This window comes from Manis javanica, chromosome 15 (assembly GCF_040802235.1).
Source record: "Manis javanica isolate MJ-LG chromosome 15, MJ_LKY, whole genome shotgun sequence".
In the NCBI taxonomy this organism is placed as follows: domain Eukaryota; kingdom Metazoa; phylum Chordata; class Mammalia; order Pholidota; family Manidae; genus Manis; species Manis javanica.
In genome coordinates this window covers 84,527,295-84,543,840 of record NC_133170.1, presented here as the reverse complement: position 1 = coordinate 84,543,840, position 16,546 = coordinate 84,527,295, and the positions used below count along the sequence as shown (strand labels likewise).

The 16,546-nt window shown below is 55.2% G+C and overlaps 2 protein-coding genes and 1 long non-coding RNA gene across 7 annotated transcripts in view; 1 reads left to right on the top strand and 2 right to left on the bottom strand.

Moving 5' to 3' along the window:
* The window catches only part of SPECC1L (sperm antigen with calponin homology and coiled-coil domains 1 like), a 147,248-nt gene extending 145,761 nt beyond the window's left edge, over nt 1-1,487 (bottom strand). The window contains exon 1 of one of the 4 annotated variants that reach the window (XM_073223332.1): nt 1,322-1,487. The gene's annotated coding sequence lies outside the window, so the exon portion shown is untranslated. Of the gene's footprint in view, nt 1-910; nt 1,283-1,321 lie in introns of those variants that run through there. The other 3 variants (XM_017663222.3, XM_017663224.3, XM_017663223.3) reach the window with 3 other exon arrangements.
* Nucleotides 1,488-7,655: 6,168 nt separating this feature from the next.
* LOC108398874 (uncharacterized) lies at nt 7,656-10,333 on the top strand. Its single transcript, XR_001853524.3, has 3 exons — nt 7,656-8,796; nt 9,264-9,478; nt 9,672-10,333. It is a non-coding gene; the product is annotated as an uncharacterized lncRNA (long non-coding RNA).
* A 4,389-nt stretch (nt 10,334-14,722) lies between these two features.
* BCR (BCR activator of RhoGEF and GTPase) overlaps nt 14,723-16,546 on the bottom strand; it is a 107,866-nt gene continuing 106,042 nt past the window's right edge. For both annotated transcript variants that reach the window (XM_036993182.2, XM_073223540.1), the window contains exons 21-23: nt 16,267-16,372; nt 15,657-15,819; nt 14,723-15,257 (exon numbers count right to left, since the gene is read on the bottom strand). In XM_036993182.2, coding sequence (XP_036849077.2) covers nt 15,168-15,257; nt 15,657-15,819; nt 16,267-16,372 — 359 coding nt within the window. In that variant the 3' untranslated portion in view covers nt 14,723-15,167. The remainder of the gene's footprint in view (nt 15,258-15,656; nt 15,820-16,266; nt 16,373-16,546) is intronic.

Here is a 16,546-nt window from a genome sequence, read left to right as displayed (position 1 = left end):
ACCATGATCCTGTACTTGACACTCAGGTATCTGGACTGTTACCAAGGTGCACTTGTGATAAAGCTTTTCTATGACACACTATCCACTTTCTTACTAAAAATGGACATTAAGAAAATACCTATACACCGAGAGTATACAAGGGCAATTAAGAAGCATTCTCCAGCTATTTAAAGTTGAGTCTTTCGAGATGGCTTGGTGTACACTAAATCAAAGGAGTGGGAGTGTGGGGGGAGACAAAAGCGACATTTTTAAAAAGAAAAAAGTCCTGGATCAGCTGGCTGTTTCTTTACAGAAAAACTTACCAGATCAACACCCTACTTTTCCTTACACCATACACCTTCTGTACTGGTTTGGCTATTTTATAACCTATATGTATTATGCTGATGTCTGCTGACATCTACCAAATCCACAATTCTGATTTCATCTCAAGATGCATCCTCTTGAGGGACAGACAGCAAACACTGCTGCACTCGGCAACATTTATTAGTTTCTCGAATCCGTTGCAAACTCGGGAAACATTACCATGGCATGAGTAGCTCTTCTTACAATACACTTTCCCTGTAATCAATTCAGAGCAGCAAATTTTTGGAAATTTTCCTGGGCCCTCCCATACCTGCCGGCAAATTATCAAGGGCATCAACAAATCGGATTCTATGCATTCAAGTTATCACAGGAATTCTTATTTGGTCTTGTAAATAGGCTGAAACTACTTGGAAAATGGTTTCGTTATCTCCAAGGGAGCTACCCAAGAATGAACTATGTCTTAAACGTTAACCACTTAAACCACACAATTACCAGATTGCGGGAAATGCAAATTTTCCTCAACAAAGCATCGAACTATTCTTACCCAACCTGATACAATTAACCAGGTCTCAAGAAAAAAGGACATTCCGCCTGCCTTCGGGCTGACCTCGAAGCGGGGAGGGCTGCTCCCCGCGCCGCGTCCTCGGGGCTCCGGAGCAGAGCTGGTACCCGCGGCGGGCTGGGGACAGGACTACGGGCGGCGGCCACAGCCCCTCCTGGGGCGAGGGGAGAGCAAAGCGTGAAGGTCGCACTCGGCCCCTCGGCTCAGAGGCATCCGGCGGACGGGGATCCCGGAACACCAGTCAGGGGCGCCCCGGGGATCCGCGCCGACGGCTGCAGGTCCGGCTGGGAGCAGGCCGGCGCAGGCGCGGGGCGGGCTGGGGGCCCGGGCGGGGGACGGCGCAGGCGCGGGCCCGTCGGGGTCTGCGGGGCCGACTGGGCCTGGCCGCGCGGGCGGCGCTGAGAAGGTGGACCGGCCCGCCGGCGCACACTGACGGGACCCGGCGCTGGCTCTTACCGCGCGGCGCCGCCTCGCTCGCTTGCTGGCTCCGGGTTGGGGCCGGGCGCGAGTTCGCCCGGTGGCGCGGCCCGAATCCGTTGAGTCGGGCCTCAGGGCAGCAGCCAACCCCGCGGCGCCGTTCGCCCGTCCCGCCCTGCCTCCCTCGCGGCCCCCGCCTTCAGCCCGCCCCTATCCCCGCCTCCATCCCCTCCCCACACGGCTGCCGCCGACTGCGCAGGCGCCACGAGACCCCGCCCACGTCCCCGCCGTCGCGCAGACGCCTGCACCCCCGCCCACTCCACTCGCGTCCCTCACAACTCCGAGTCGCGCAGGCGCCCTGCCACCCAACCGGCCACAAAAGGGCCAGGGGCAGCCACCGCGCACGCGTCACGCCTCGCCGGGGCGTTTCGGAGGGTGGATGCTGTTGGAGATGGCGCTGGGCGCGGCCGGCTGGCCGGTGTAGAGGTCGTTTTACGCGGGAGCTTGTCTCATCTCAGAGATCTTCCATTCGTACAGCACGTATTTACAGTGTGCCAAGGACGGTGCTAGGCATAAATTAGGCGGTGATGAGAAAAACACGCAAGCCACGTCGTGCTGGCGCTCCCCGTGCAGCAGAGCTCACAGTAACAGGCAAGCCACCGAAAATAATGAGGCTAAATATCCTTTATAAAGTTAAAGATCTGTTAGGTCGCAATGATCATACACATTTTTTCTTTGATAATGTCCTAGGCAGAAGACAACTTGGCCTGGATATATTTTTAATACATTGCTGGACTATTTGCAAATGTTTTATTTAGAATTTTTGCATATATGTCCATAAGAGATATTGGCCTACTCTCTTAGGCTTTCTTGTATTGTCAATGTCTGGTTTGGGATTAAGTTTATAATTCACAATCGTTGAGGAGACTTCCGTTTTCTTCTTTATCTGGAAAATTACATGCATAAGATCAGGATTTCCTGTTCTTTTTAATATTTGCTGAGTTTGCCTGTAAAATCATCTGGGTCTGTTGTTTTTCTTCAGTTTTTTTTTTTGTGAGATTTCAGGGTATGGGATGCAGATGTTAAAGTAAGCATTGCATTTTTGTAATAGCTCTAGGTCTAGACAGAATTTCTGTTTCTTCCTGTGTCATTTTTACTGTTATATTTTTGCAAGAAAGTGTTTGCTTTGTTGATGTTTTCAAAATCATTGACGTAAACTTATTCATGGAATTAATTCCTTTATTTTTTTGTCTTGATTTTATTCCTTTTTTATCTGGTTTGGAATAGATTTCTAATACATTTATATATTTCAAAATTCAAAAAACATCCATACATCTAGTTCCTCCTCCCACATAGCAACTACCTATATTGAGTTTCTTGATACCTTCTAGAGATATCTTATGGATATAAACAAATATTCAAAATGAACAAATTTCTTTAACATGAATAATAGTTTACTGAATATTAATCTGCACCTTCTTTTTAAAACCAGAATATCCGTGATGGTTTAATACTCTGGAGATAATCATTCAACCCTAGTGTAGGACTGAGGTGATGATACTCAGAATCAGACAACCCAGTGTGAATCTTAGCTCCATTGCTTCTTAGCTGTTTTTGCGTTTCAGTTTTTTCATCTACAAAATGGGTGCTGTTATGGGTCATTGTGGGGATTAAGTTAGATCATGCATGAAGAGGGTTTAACACAATGGCCGGCACCCAGCAAATAGCTGATAAATGTGAGAGGCATTAATGTTGCATCTGTTTAAGCATTTACAGCTCAAGAAGGAATCAGCATCACTTAGATTCTCCTATCACCCCTGTAAGAACTGCATGGAGGACAAAATTGAGGCTCAAAGAGGTTATTTCCCTTGGCCAAAGCCACCAAGCTAGCAAATGGCAGAAACAGCACAGTACTGTCTGCTCCCAAGCACCTGCCATCACCCCATTGCTACTGACAAGTCATGCATGCTACTGAAAGATCCTTTTTGATATTACAGGGTCCAAAATAAATGTACAATTCAATGAAATATCAAAAAGTAACGATCAGGAAAAAAGCAGTTTCCCCATTTCCCACCCACAACACTATATCTTCCTCAGATGTAACTACCATTCTGACATCTGGATTAATAAGAACTGATTTTGAGCTTTAAGTAAACGGAATCATATTGTTTTGGTTTCCTAGGCCTGCTGCACACATCAGCACAACCTTGGTGGCTTAAAACAATAGAAACATGCTGTCTCATAGTCCTTGACGCTAGAAGTTGTACATCCAGGTGTCAGCAGCTCTGAGCTTCCTCCGAAGGTTCTGGAGGAGAATCCATTCCTTGTCATCTCTTCTACCTTCTGCTGACTGCCTGCATTCCTTTGTGTTCCTTAGCTTGTGGCTGCATCACTCCAATTTCTGCCTGTCTGTGGCCGCCTCTTCAGGGTGTGTGGATGTGTGAAGTCTCTGATTCTTATAAGGGCACTTCTGATGCCATTTAGAGCCAATCTGGATAATCCAGGATAATTCCCCATCACAAGATCCTTAATTTAGCACATCTACAAAGACTCTTCTTCCAAATAAGGGAATATTTACAGGTTCCAGGGCTTAGGGCTGATACCTTTTGGAGCCATTATCAGCCTACTACGAGTATGCATTCCTTTGTTCCTGCCCCCTTTCACTCAACAGTAGGTCTGTGAGAGTCATCCATCTTGTTACGTGCGTCTGTGGCCTGCAGAATGAGTATCATTTGGGTGTAGTGTTCCATTGTATGAATTTACCATACCATGGTTTATCCATTCTCCCACTGATGGGCATTTGGGTTGTCTCCAGTTATGAGCTATTAGTGGAAGGAAAATTGGGTTAGGCAAAAAGATCCATGGTGTCTCCAGTGGAAGTCTGTGCATCCTTGCAGCACACCCTTCCAGGTCATCTCATTCTGATTCTGTGGGGGCTCCGGGCCTTTTATTGTCTGAGCTCTGTTACAACTCTGTAAACTGTAGAAAACTGATGGCAGTGCAAATGATTCTTGTCTAGGCACAATCCCCTCTGCCACACACACACGGTAGAAAAGCCATTTGCAAGTTTATTTCAATATTTCTGATCTATAAATGTGTCTAACCTTTGAATTCTCCTTTGAACTAATGGGTAACATCTTAGTGGTCCCCTCTCATTTAATTTATGAGTTAAGTAAACTCTTTTATACGTGTTTATTTTATATTTGCATGAGTCACAATTTTACTTTTTTAAAATTATCTCTTAACATTAGGAACACAGTTCCAAGGAGTACTCTTGTACACAGCAACATACTTGTAATGAGCGAACACTACTGTCAGAAAGAAAACCTCAGGTCCAAAAGAGAGTACTTACATGAGGCCAAGTCGCCAATATTTAACCTAATACCTTAATACCTAACCTAATTCAGTTTCAACTTCCCCCAGAAATGTCATCTTCACCAGTCAGTCAGGAATTTTCTAGTGAGCAAGCACCACTGGGTTCATCTGTCATATCGGCCCTCTCCATTCCCCCACCCCAAAGAAGATAAAGCGTCTGCATAGGGCCCCATTCTCTTCACCCTAAGGGAAAGTGACCAGGCCTAAAACAATCCTTTCTTTTCTTTGCTGATAACTTTGCCCGACCTTCCTGTCTGTAAAAACCTTCCATTTTGTACGATTCCCTGGAGCATCTCCATATTTGCTAGAAGGGATGCTGCTGACTCATCAATCAACAAAGCCAAGTAGATCTTCAGATTTACTTGGCTGAGTTTTGTTTTTTTAACAGTACTGAACTAGATTTTCTGCCATTGAACTTATACAGCAAAAAAGCCGTGGTCCGCCAAGAAGGAGGCTGCTGACATTCCCTGAGCAGCAGTCAGGCCTGTGACCCACCCTGGGGACCGGACGGAGTCGGTTTTGTCAGATCTCTAAGAGCCTTCTCTGGCTGAGGCAGCAGTGTGAGCTGGTCCTGTGTGAGCAAGGTCTCCACAGGAGAAGGCATAGCAGAGATAGTAGACGGCAGGAGAGAAAGCAAGGAACTAAAGGAGACCAGGTCAGCCTCAGAAACCAAAGATGGAAGGTACAGGGCAGAGCGGGGAATGTGGCTGGGCGCGTGGAGTTGGGGCAGAGGAGAGAGGGCCCCCCACCAGGTCTTGAACTGTAACCTCTATAGAGTGGACAGTGGTTCGTCATTGCATCTTTGGGACAGGGCAGTGACATGCTGCGAGATTATCCAAGCCTGGAATGCACAGGATGGGGAGGGTGACCCTTGCAGTCAGGAGACGTGTTCACAGCTCTGGAGGCGGGGGAGGTGGGAGGTCTGGGATGGTGATGGAGGGTGGGGCACACAGAGCCATCTGGGCTTCACATCAGTCCACGGCTGGGCCTCAGTGCTGCGTGGTCCCATCAGCCTCACCTGTCCTAGCTCATCCTCGCTGGCGCCCCAGAACTGGAGATGCGGAAAGAACAGGCAATTGGGACAGCTACTGGCCTGGAGCAAGAGGGCATCTGGGGAAGCAGGTGGCCCGCTACCTGTCCAGAAGGGCATTATTAGTGTGTGAGGGCCAGCCTCTACCACGGCCACCAAGGGGCAGGGCTTAGGATACTACGATGACCTCCGTTCATGGGCTGAGAGTACCCCTCTGGTCAGGTCCTGCTGGCCCTGTTAGGCTGGGGTCTTGTCTCCACTGAGATGATCAGAGGTCTGCAGACCGGACCGCCCCTGAGCCCAGCACCTCTGGCTTCCCACGGACCCACTCAGTTCACCCTGATGCCCACCACAATTACCGCCCCACTTGGGCCCAGCTGTTTCATCTGCCACACAGCTGGAGAGGCCAGAATGGCTGCAGGCCAAGTTTTAATCAGAAAACAACTGTTCCCAACAGTTAGCAGGCCATCAACTCTTGAGTGCCGGGACATGTGGTGAGGATTCCCGACATGCCTCTGCCGGAGCCAGGGGAGCTCTGGGCCCCGGGCACGGTGCGTCTGTCAGATGAGTGACGATGCGTCTGCAAGCAGAGATGGGCTGTTTGCCTTCCACAGCCATGCGGCTCATTCCGGGAGGGACCCAGGTACCCAGTGGCCATGGCCTGAGGCCCCAGAAGCCCCTGGAGATGGCCAGCTGGCAACCCAGAAGAGACGAAGGGGACCGATTCTGCCCAAGGCATCCACCCTCCCTCATGGCCTACAGAGATCAGACATCAGCAGGCCCTCTTACATCACAGTCAGGAAAACCAAGGCCAGTGAAAAGGGAATGGTGAGTGGGCCTTGGCATGCACCAGTTCTGTGGGTCCCCAGACTTGAGTTCAAACTATGGCTCAGCCAGCCACTAGCTGTGTGACATCAAGCACATTCCTCAACCTCTCTGTGCTTCCAGTTCTTCTGTGAGCAATGGCAAAACTCCCACACCAGTTGGGGATATTGGGTGACTAAACAAAGGGTCCCACACTATTCAGTGTCCCTGGCACTCATATAATGCTTCTCTTCAAGGCCCTCAGAACGGCAACCACGTGGCTAATAAACAGTGATGATGGGTTAGCATCTGCTGACCGGGAACCTGGAAGTGTCCACAGGGCAGGGCCTGGCCTGTGGGAAGGGCGCAGGACATGGTGCTCTTTACTGCCCCTCAGCACCCAGGTCCCCACCCACAGAAAGCAATAACCCTTGTCCAGTCTTCTGATTCGACTCCACCCAGCACTGGGGACCCCAGGGAACAGTCGCACATCATGGCAGGGGCTCTGGGGTCAGGGACTAGCCTGATGAAAGGATTCCAGCGCCGTGGGCTTGAGGCTCAAATAATATTCATGGGCCTGTGTCACAGTGTCTACTGCAGCTTTTATTTTACAGGTGAGGGAAGTGAGATTCGGAGAGCTGAGTGAGTTGTCCAAGAGGGAGAGCCAAGCCTTGCCTTTCAATCCAGGGTCTGCACCCCCAGTCGGTGCAGCAAAGGAGCCTCCTGAAGATTCTGCACACATCCCACACCCCAAACAGTCCTGGGTTTCATTTTACAGAATCATCTTCAGGAATTGCAGCCCTTTTTGAAAAAAATCTCCCTTCGAGGGTAGACTTCACTGTGGGGAAACTTTAAGCAAATGGGTTAAAAAAGAGGGGGATGCCAGTCCATCCTTATCCTGTCTTGAACCCAAAGCACGGCTTTAAGTAAACGACTTCTTTTGCAGGAAAACCTGAAGGCAGTTCAGAGACATTGTAGAAAGATCTGGAGGAAAGGAAGGCAAGCCCACTGAGAAAACATGGAACCTCCCTGGGAATGAATTTAAGACTGCTCAGCCAGTCACTCTTGTCCTGCGTGGGGAGGAGAGGGCGCAGCGGGAGGGACGGGAGCCGTGTCAGGGGCAGTCCGGGCTGGGAGCAGCCGTGGGCCTCCAGCCTGAGCCGGGCCGACCTGGACTCAGGCCCTGGGCTGCGGGATGCAAGACTACAGGGCAGGCACCCCTTCCCCGGAGCCAGATGCCGGAGGGGAAGGAGGGGGCAGCTAGGGGGCTGCAAAGGACACCAAGGCTGCTGCCGCCTTCTCTCCTGCTCTCTGGGAGCTGGACGGCGCTGAGTGTTTGTGGGCAGAGGGGAGGGACTGGACAGAGGGGAGGGATTCCCCACCAGAGGAGGGCAGGCCTGGGGCGATGGGACTGAGGCCGAGGCCAGGAGGGCGTGGACCCAGAGGGTCTGCAGGTGGAGCTGTGTGAGCAGCCTGGCAGGGAGGGCGCTCTCTGCTTTCTGGGGGGCCTTTGGTGGGCAGGGCTGCTGGTGGAGGGGGTGGAGCAGGGCACCAACTGCCCCCGCCCCCAGCCCTCGGCCTCTGGCCCCAGACCCAGGAGGAAGGTGTCCGCACCTGTTCGGAGCAGGAAGGCACTGGCCAGTCTGCAGAGAGCCAGGATCTGGCTGTGGTGTTTGGCTCCATCACGGAGTGACTGCACTACTTCCTAAGGCTTCCAGAACAAATAACCACACGCTGGGGGGCTTAAAACACCAGAAATGCATCCCCTTGCCGTTAGCTCTGGGGGCTGAAGCGCAAAATGCAGGACCTCGGCTCTCCTCTCCGGAGCTCGGCTTCATCCTCACCGTGGGTTCTCTGGGTGTCTCCGTGTCGTCTCCTCGTCTCTTACAAGGACACCTGCCGTTAGCGTTAGGGCCCACCATGATCCACAGCCTCACCCTGAGATCCTGACCTCACTGGCATCTGCAAAGACCCTTATTCCGAACAATGTCACGTGACGAGGCCTTGGGTGGACGTACCTGGGTGGGGCGGGCACGATTTGCCGATCACAGGGACTGTGTGAGGACCACTTGTCCTTTTAAAGGCTTGGTATCGTCTGAATGTGGGGGTGCTCTCATAAGGAAAATCAAAGGGAATGGTGGCCCTGAGCCAGCTTTAGGGACCACACAGTCCAGTAGGACAGGCACGTGGTTTCGGTTCTGAGCACCTGGGGAGCGGTGGCCATGCACCAGCCAGGCCAAAGGCCACAGTCCACGCCGCCTGGTAGTAAGTGCCAGCCTGTCCAGCAGCCAGCCTTCTTTCCCAGGTAGGTGTCGCTTCTCTGGGGTCAAGAAATCCTCAAGACCCCAAGGTCTTCGCGCCCTTGCTGCACTGGGGGTCAGCCCTAGCCAACCTCTCCGGTGCTGCTGGGTCTCGCCCACTCCCTCAGCCAGGGAAGCTCAGGCCACCACAGGGAGGTGGGACCTCGGGGCTCCGGGGAAGGGGGGTCTGCAGGCTGAGCAGCTGAGGGGGTGGCGAGAGGCTGCCTGGTGGCTTCCGGCTCGCAGTGCCATGGCCTGGGGAACCTCACTGTGGGGCGAGCAACCGTGCAGACAGAAGCCTGGGAAGGCCCTGTGCTCTCCATATCCGGGTGGTGGCTGTGGTCAGGTCACCCCGAGGGGCCCCAGGGTGACTGTCTAGTTGGAAGAGATTCACACTGACCGCAGGCAGAAGAGACTGCGTGGACTGTGCCTGTCTGTTAGGCTCACTGCTGTGGCCGCCCTCTGACCCCAGGCTGACCCTGGCCCCCCTCTGAAAGGCGGGGAAGTGAACAGGAGGCTTCAAGGGGAGGACCCGGCCTCCAAGCTCGACTCCGCACCCAGCAGTTGGCTGTCTCAGCTGTGTTAGCTCCGGCTGCCCTAACAGGGTAGCACAGACACAGGCTTCAACAGCAGTTTATTTCCTCACGGTTCTGGAGGCCTGGAGTCCAAGGTCAAGGTGCTGGCAGGGTGAGTTCTTCCCGGGGTGGCTTTTCCTGGCTTGCGGGCAACCGCCCCATCCTCACACAGCCCTCCGCTGTGCGCATTCAGGGAGAGGTACCTCCGGGGTCTTTTCGTCCTCTTATAAGGACACCAGTCCTATCAGATGGGGATCTCCATGTAACCTTATCACCTCCCTAAAGGCTTCTGTCTCTGATCACAGGTTAGGGCTTCGACATATGAACGGGAATGGGGCAGGCACAACTCAGTTTAACCGCCAAGGAGTAACGGAGTCTGGAAAACCCCAGCACAGCCAGGACGGAGTGCGGGAAAGGCGTGGGTGATGCCAGCCAGGCGGAAGAGGGTTGTGCTGCGCCCTGGCACCCCAGCATGGCATCACCAGGAGGCTGATGGAGCCTGAGGTGGCCTGGGTGGGCTGAGACGCAGAGGCCGAAGGACAGTCTGCAGGGGTGGCCAGGGCTCCCATAGCTGCCACCCACTGACCAAGTCCCTGGAGTCTTGTCCTGCCACCTGATGGAAGGGCTTCACCTGAGCAATGCAGCTCAGGAGTGTCCATCTGATGGAGGACACAAAGGTCGCAGGCACCTTAGCCCATCCCAGATGGCTCCCGATGACCACTCCCAACGTTGTGAATATTGTTAACAGAAAATAGAAGAATAGAAGAGACAGCAGCCACTCTCTTCTCCCCACTGCCCCTCTCCTCCTGGCCCCATTTCCCCGTGCTGCTCAGCAGCAGGCCTGGGAGGCTGGGCCCACGGTGGGCAGCCACAGGCCAGTCGAGACAGCAAACCTGCAGAGGGGACAGTCTGCGCCACCCCAAGGCGTGCCTGTCATGTAATTTAAATTGTAGCTATGTTTGAATGAGCTTGTGCAGCACCTGCTTCCCTCTGGATGGGCCTGCGTTGCCCACGCTGGCTCCTGGGGGCCGTGCCATGGGTTGGGGAAGTCTGCCTGTCCCCAGTCACTCAAGCCCTTGGACCCCTGGGGGCCCACTCTCCTGGTGCCTCTTCAGGTGGTTGCTCAGCCAGCAGCTACTTGGGGACCTGAACTTGCTTAGGCCCATTCCTCAGGCCCCCTCTTCGTCCCATCTGAACCTACACATCACTGCTGCCAGCTCGTTTCACAGCAATGATGGAAACCCCTAAGGGAGAGTTTCTAGTTAGGCCCTACCCAGTGCCAGCCACGGGAGGAGAATGGGAAGGCGTTGGTGTGTGGCCTGTGCCCTCACTGTTGAGTGATCTGGCCGGAGAAGCCCCAAGGCCTTTTTCAGGACACATGGGCCGCGATGCCCAGCAAGCTGCCCCCACGGTGTGTGCATACATCTCCTTTGGGAGCTTGCAGAGAGACGGGGCGTTCTCCAATCTGGACACTTCGAGAGACGCAACAGGGCCCCATCTTCCCGCGAATCACTGACGTGGATGCCTGTTGGTCATGGCGCTGGCCACGCTTTCTGTGCTGCAAGAATTGGGGTGACACAGGCTCTGCCTGGCAGCTGATGCATCACTCTCCCCCACTCCAGCTACATCAGCTGACCTCCAACCCCCACCACCATGCTCGAGTCTCCTCCCCCCACCCCGATCCAGATGTAACCCTCAGCCCTGCTGCTTGCTGACCTGGGGCAGCTGCTCTGACAGGCCATTTGGGCCTCTTCAAGAGCTGGGTGTATTTGCCGCCCCCTCCTTTTCTGTTTATCTCTCTAGAGCTATTTGTAACAGCCCATCATTGGTCCATGGAAACGCTTCCTTTTAAGGCAACTGGGGCATTCCTTTGCGGGTGGGTATACAAGTTCTGAGATTTCTCTACCAAGTCCTGGCCCCCTTTTATTCACCCAGGGTCTCGAGCTGTGTACCCGCACAAGGACCACCATGTGCAGGTCAAGGTCTGGCCCTGTCCAGCGCAGCAGGCGGGGAGTGAGCTTGGGGGCCCAGCAAGACGGTGGTCTCCCAGCCTCCGCTCACAGGCCAGCTCGGGGACACCAGGGGCGCTGTGTGCCTGTTTCCCCACCTGTCCAGGTACTGGACTGAGAGGCCTCTGAGGTGTGAGATCTCAGATCGGGGGCAGCAGTGAAGGGTCCTGCTCCCTGGACCATGCCACTGGCATAGGCGTGGCCGGACACAGTCCCTGCTCTCAGGAGCTGGGAGGCAGGCAGCTCTTTCTTGAAAAACTCCTAGTAAGAGGCAACAGGGCATTTTTATGGTAAGGTTTTCAAACAGAATCAGAACCGCAGGAAGGGAGAGCTAAGTGTGGCCTTTTAGGGGCCAAATACTCGGTGAAGGGCCAGTGGCAGGCCACTCCATGTTGGCGGATGATCAACCGTGGACAGACGACACCGTGTACGCGGAATTCCAGTGTGGCCAAGAGCCGGTGTCAGCCCTTACGCCTTGTGGGAGGGGGCCCTGGGGCTGGGTGCTGTGGGGCAAGACCAAGGTCTTCGGAGATACTGCTCTGAAGGTGCATCCCCAGGACACCTTGTTGGGCTCTGGGCGTGACCTCCCCCAGGTCAGCCCAGCCCAGGGATGGGTCACACTGACCCCGGGGCTGGTGCCATCTGACCGTCTCTTGCCAGGACACTGCCACACCCCTCCACTCAGTGAAAGGGCCACAGCAATGCTCCTCAGGCAGCTGTGCTAGGGGCCAGCCAGAGGAAGTGGCACAATCCACGCAGATGGCCTAGCACCAGCTGCCCCTTGCCCTGAGTTGAGGAGGCAGCCAATGAGGAGGCCCTCCTCCCAGGGGTTAGAGGTAGACCCTGAGCCTACCACCCTTCCTGGCAATGGGGGGCCAAGTAGGTGTGGCCCAGGTCTTCCCAAGCCTCACACGCCACACACCCATGAACAACCCAGGCGCAGCCCCCCAAGGCTGCTGGCAGCTAGGAGGAACCCATGCCTGCAGACAGCGGGCTTGCCCTCGCGGCGCCGCCCACCTCAGGCCTAGCAGAAACTACGGAGACTTGAGGGCTAGTGCACGACCAGGCTGTCCTCCTGCTCAGCAGAGGGCTGCTGGGGCTCCGTGTCCTAATGCTGCCCACGGTGCCTGCCTAGGGGCCTGCGGACCCCACCCGGTCCCCCTGCTGCTGCTCCCAGCTCTGCTGCCCACGCCCTATCCCCGCTCCAGCTGCGCAGGGGAGCCTCCCAGAGCCTTTTGGCACAGCGATCACCACCGACACGAGCCGTCTCAGGTAGCTTTAATGCCAGTGGCGGCAGTCCTTTTCCCCACGGTGGGACAGAGACGGCTGAGCTCAAAAGCAGAAATACAGCTCTGAAAGAGGCCGGCTAGCCACCCACCATTGGAGGGCTGGGCTGCCTCCTGAGGGGGCCAAGCTTGTTGCTCTGGACTCAGGGCCTGGGGCAGGAGAGCATGTCCGCTGCGGCAGTCCGGCAGCTGACCCTCACGCAAGGTCACATCTGGACTCCAGGCCTCCGCCGTCCCCATGCTGGCTCTGCCAACCCGCAGGCCTGCGCGTGAGACGGAATGACAGAGGCGCCAGGAACCAAAGAGCCCGCTGCCTGTGGCCAGGCGGAGGTGCACGTTTACAGCTACACGAGAACGAGTGGCCATTCCGTAACTAAAGAGCTCACATCTGCTGTGAATAAAAAGTAAAAGGGGGAAGGAGGCAGGGAAGGGAGCAAAAATTGGCACAGACATTGACACTGCTTTCCAGTTTCTATGCAGCGGATGCAAATCATGAGACTCCAGGGGAAACAGAAACAAGGGCTGGGCTCTGCTTTCCTAAGCAAAGCATGTTCCCCTTGCAGGGTGGAGGGCTGCTAAGATGGATGGGGGTGGGAAGGAGGCCAGAGGAGGCCCAGGAAGCCCACGGGGCCAGAAAGGTGCAGACGACCACACTCCCTGCCCGCTTTCCCCAGGAGAGTGCTGCTGCTTTAAAGCGGAGGGTCTGCTCTCCTTGTAAGAAAAAGTACAACTAAATAAATACGGACGGAAAACCGTCAAATGACTTGTTTTCTGTACCCGCCTCACCCCCTACCCCCCGCCTTGAACACAGGGGAGGTGGGGACACAGGGCCCCCCATGTGCTATGAGCTCAGGTAGGAGCTGCCCGCTGATGCAGTGGGCAAGCTCTCCAGCCCCACCTCCCCTGGGGCCTAAGGATCAAGGGACAGTGCTACTCGTCACTGGTGTGATCTCGTGACAAGCAGATGCCTCTCCCTGAGTCTGGCCCCTGCCTCCCTCCTCTAGGTCAATACGTCCTCTCTCCCTACAGGACCAGCACGGAGACTGCTCCTCAGTTTCTTTTCTTCTCTCCTTGCCCAATCTCCTCTTTAAAAAAAAATGCCATTGTTCATAGATTAATTCCTTCAAACTATGCAGTGGTCTCCCTCATTCTCTTTTCTCTATGTCAGAGGGTTACCGGAATGTTCTGGCTTCTGCAAAGGTATGCGGACAGCAGGAAGGGTAGGTGCCAGCTGGCCTGTCCTGCCACCTGCTCCTGGCTGGGCGCCCCCCAAGCCCAGGGCCTGGCGTGTGGGGCAGCCCCTATTCCTAGCTCCCCACAATTCCCATACTCTGGAGGCTCCAGGATTGACGGCGCTGGCACCTGGAGGAAGACAAAATGCGGCTGGGACACAGATTGTCCATGAAGTGCACTCTAATATCTTATTAGGTATCTGAATCTGTTAGGAAAAAAATTAGAAACTATGTATAAACTTTAAAATATTCAAGTATCAAAAGGCTATTCGGATCAAAGTTTAAAACAAGCTGTCAGCAAGCTGCCGCTGCCCAGTGGAAACTTTTACAAAAGTTTACTGAGTTTGTTCAGCAGAGAACGAGGGAATGAAGCCATCTGTGTGGGGGCGACTGGGGGAAGGGAGAGAGTGAGCAGGCAGAGGGGTGGCAGTCTGCAGGAAGCCAGGGAGGTCAAGGCCTCCCAAAGTCAGAGGAGAGCACATGCCCAGCAGACGGTCGGGGTGGCAATGGGCCACGCTAACTGGAGAATAAGCATAAAGTGCGCGGCCTGGGCCTCCCTCCCCCTGGTGCCCACGGATGCTGCCAGGCTCCGTGGGGGGCTGCCTTCCAAGGGGTACAGGGATGGCAGAAACAAAGCAAAAGGACAGAACACGAAGCCGACCCACTTCTGCACAAAGATCCTTGTAGGAAGAAAGAGCAGGAAGGAGGTGAAAGGGGTCAAATGCTACACAGTGTTGACTCAGCTTTTCAAACCCTGTTACAAACAGAGTCAAATTCTAAGTCAGGGAAGTTGAAATGCCCCCACCCACACAGGGACGGGCTATGGCCCTCATGGTATGAAGCAGCAGCAGTGTTTATTCAAGACACGACAGTGAGGGAATCTGGTCATGTTCCCTTCTCCCCAGAGGGGGCATCTTGATGCATGATCCAGTAGAAATCTTTTAAACTCTGATTAAGTTATGTTCTTAGAACCACTCCCTTCGCCAGGTCCCCGGCAGGCCGGCACTCTGACACGTGTTGGCTTGGGGCGCCCTCTGGTGGCAGCGTGGAAAACCACAGTCTGAGAGCTCGGCTTGCAGGCTCCGGGGCTGGGGCCCAGAACTGCCCGGGCCACATGGCCTTTTGCCTTGAGTAGTTGTCTCTTGGCAGATGGCCGGGCCCTGGGGCAGCCCGGTGACTCCTCAAGAAGCTTTGGTCCCTACTCTGCAGATGGCTCGTTTCGCCAGGAGGTTTCCAGGCCGTTCTGTTGGCTTCTCGGAGGTGGAGATGGGCCTTTAGACTTCCGTGGAGAATAGGATGCTTTGTCTCTTGCTGTCTGGGGCAGGGATGGCCTCCAGCTGCAGGAAGTACAGCAGCACCTGGACCTGCCGGGGCAGAGCGGGGAGGAGAGAGGCTTGGACGGGTGCTCTCGGCGGCGGGTGGGAGGTCTTCCTGGCCAGAGCCCAGGGTCTGGCTACTGAGGCCATGAGGCGAGCCCAGGTTGCTGAGTGTGCATGACACGAGCTCTCACGGCAAGAGATCTGGGTGCCCCTGAGAACACCAGACTGGGGGTCCCTACGAAGCCCCAGTAAGGCAGAAGGAAGAGCACTGACCTGGGCCCTTCCTGCCCCTCCCAGCCACCTGGCCCTTGGCAAGTCCCTCTCTCAGACGCTCGGCCACCTCCCCTGAACAGCTCAGTGGGAACTCCTGGCAGGAAGCAGGGTAGGGCGGGCAGAGGCAGTCTCTGTGGGGCTGGGCAGCATGGGCCAGGGCCTGGCTCACACCTGGGACATGACCTCCAGGGACCAGCTGTCGGTCATGGAGATGGGCTGGCTGGGGTTGGCAGGGAGCTTGCTCTCCTTCTCCGAGGGCCGGAGCAGTGTGGGGCCGAAGACCGTGGCGAGGTTGTGCAGGGACATCTTGTTCACCGTCTCCTTTTCTGCCACCCTGCAGAGGGCCAAAACAGAGCATAACTGCCTCCAGGACAGACCCAAGGCGGGGGGTCCGAGTCATCCTGGAGTCTGCAGGGTGGGGGTGGGTGCCACCCCTTCTGCCTTGGGCGGGCTCCACAGCACAGACACCCCGCCCTGGTTGTGCTGAAAGCAGCCCCAACCTGGTTCTTCTGGTCGGAGGCCCAGCACAGAGCCCTTAAGGCTGCAGGTGGCTGGCCAGCTCTGGAACAAGACCTGATGAGGGGAGGTGGCTGAAGCACCACGCTCTTCACTTAGGGTGAAGGAGGAGGAGGGTAGCAGTGGCTCCAGTACCCAGAGGGGTGGGGACAGAAGGCCGCAGGGGCTATGGAGTCTGATGGGAGCCAGCGGGGCATGGAAGGACACCCCCCTTGCTGCCTGGGGGTCCTGGAGCTCCCGGTCCGTGAGGAAGAGCTGGAGTTACCTTTTCAGGTGGTCCAGCAGGAAGAGGAAGGTCAGCAGGTTGGCCTCTGGGAGCGACAGCAGCAAGTTCAGCATGCAGCTCTCCTTTGCAACGGGGTCTGAAAGAGCTGCAGTGGGGCGACGGGGTCACACCTGTGTGCTGGCCACCTTGCCTGGGGCCCTTGTCAGAGGGCACAGGACAGTCCAGGGCTGTCATCCTCCGGGCCCATACAGCACTGGCCCCAGGTTAGGACCCAGGGATGGGTGCCGACGTTGGGGGTGGGCCAACCTGAACGCCTTTT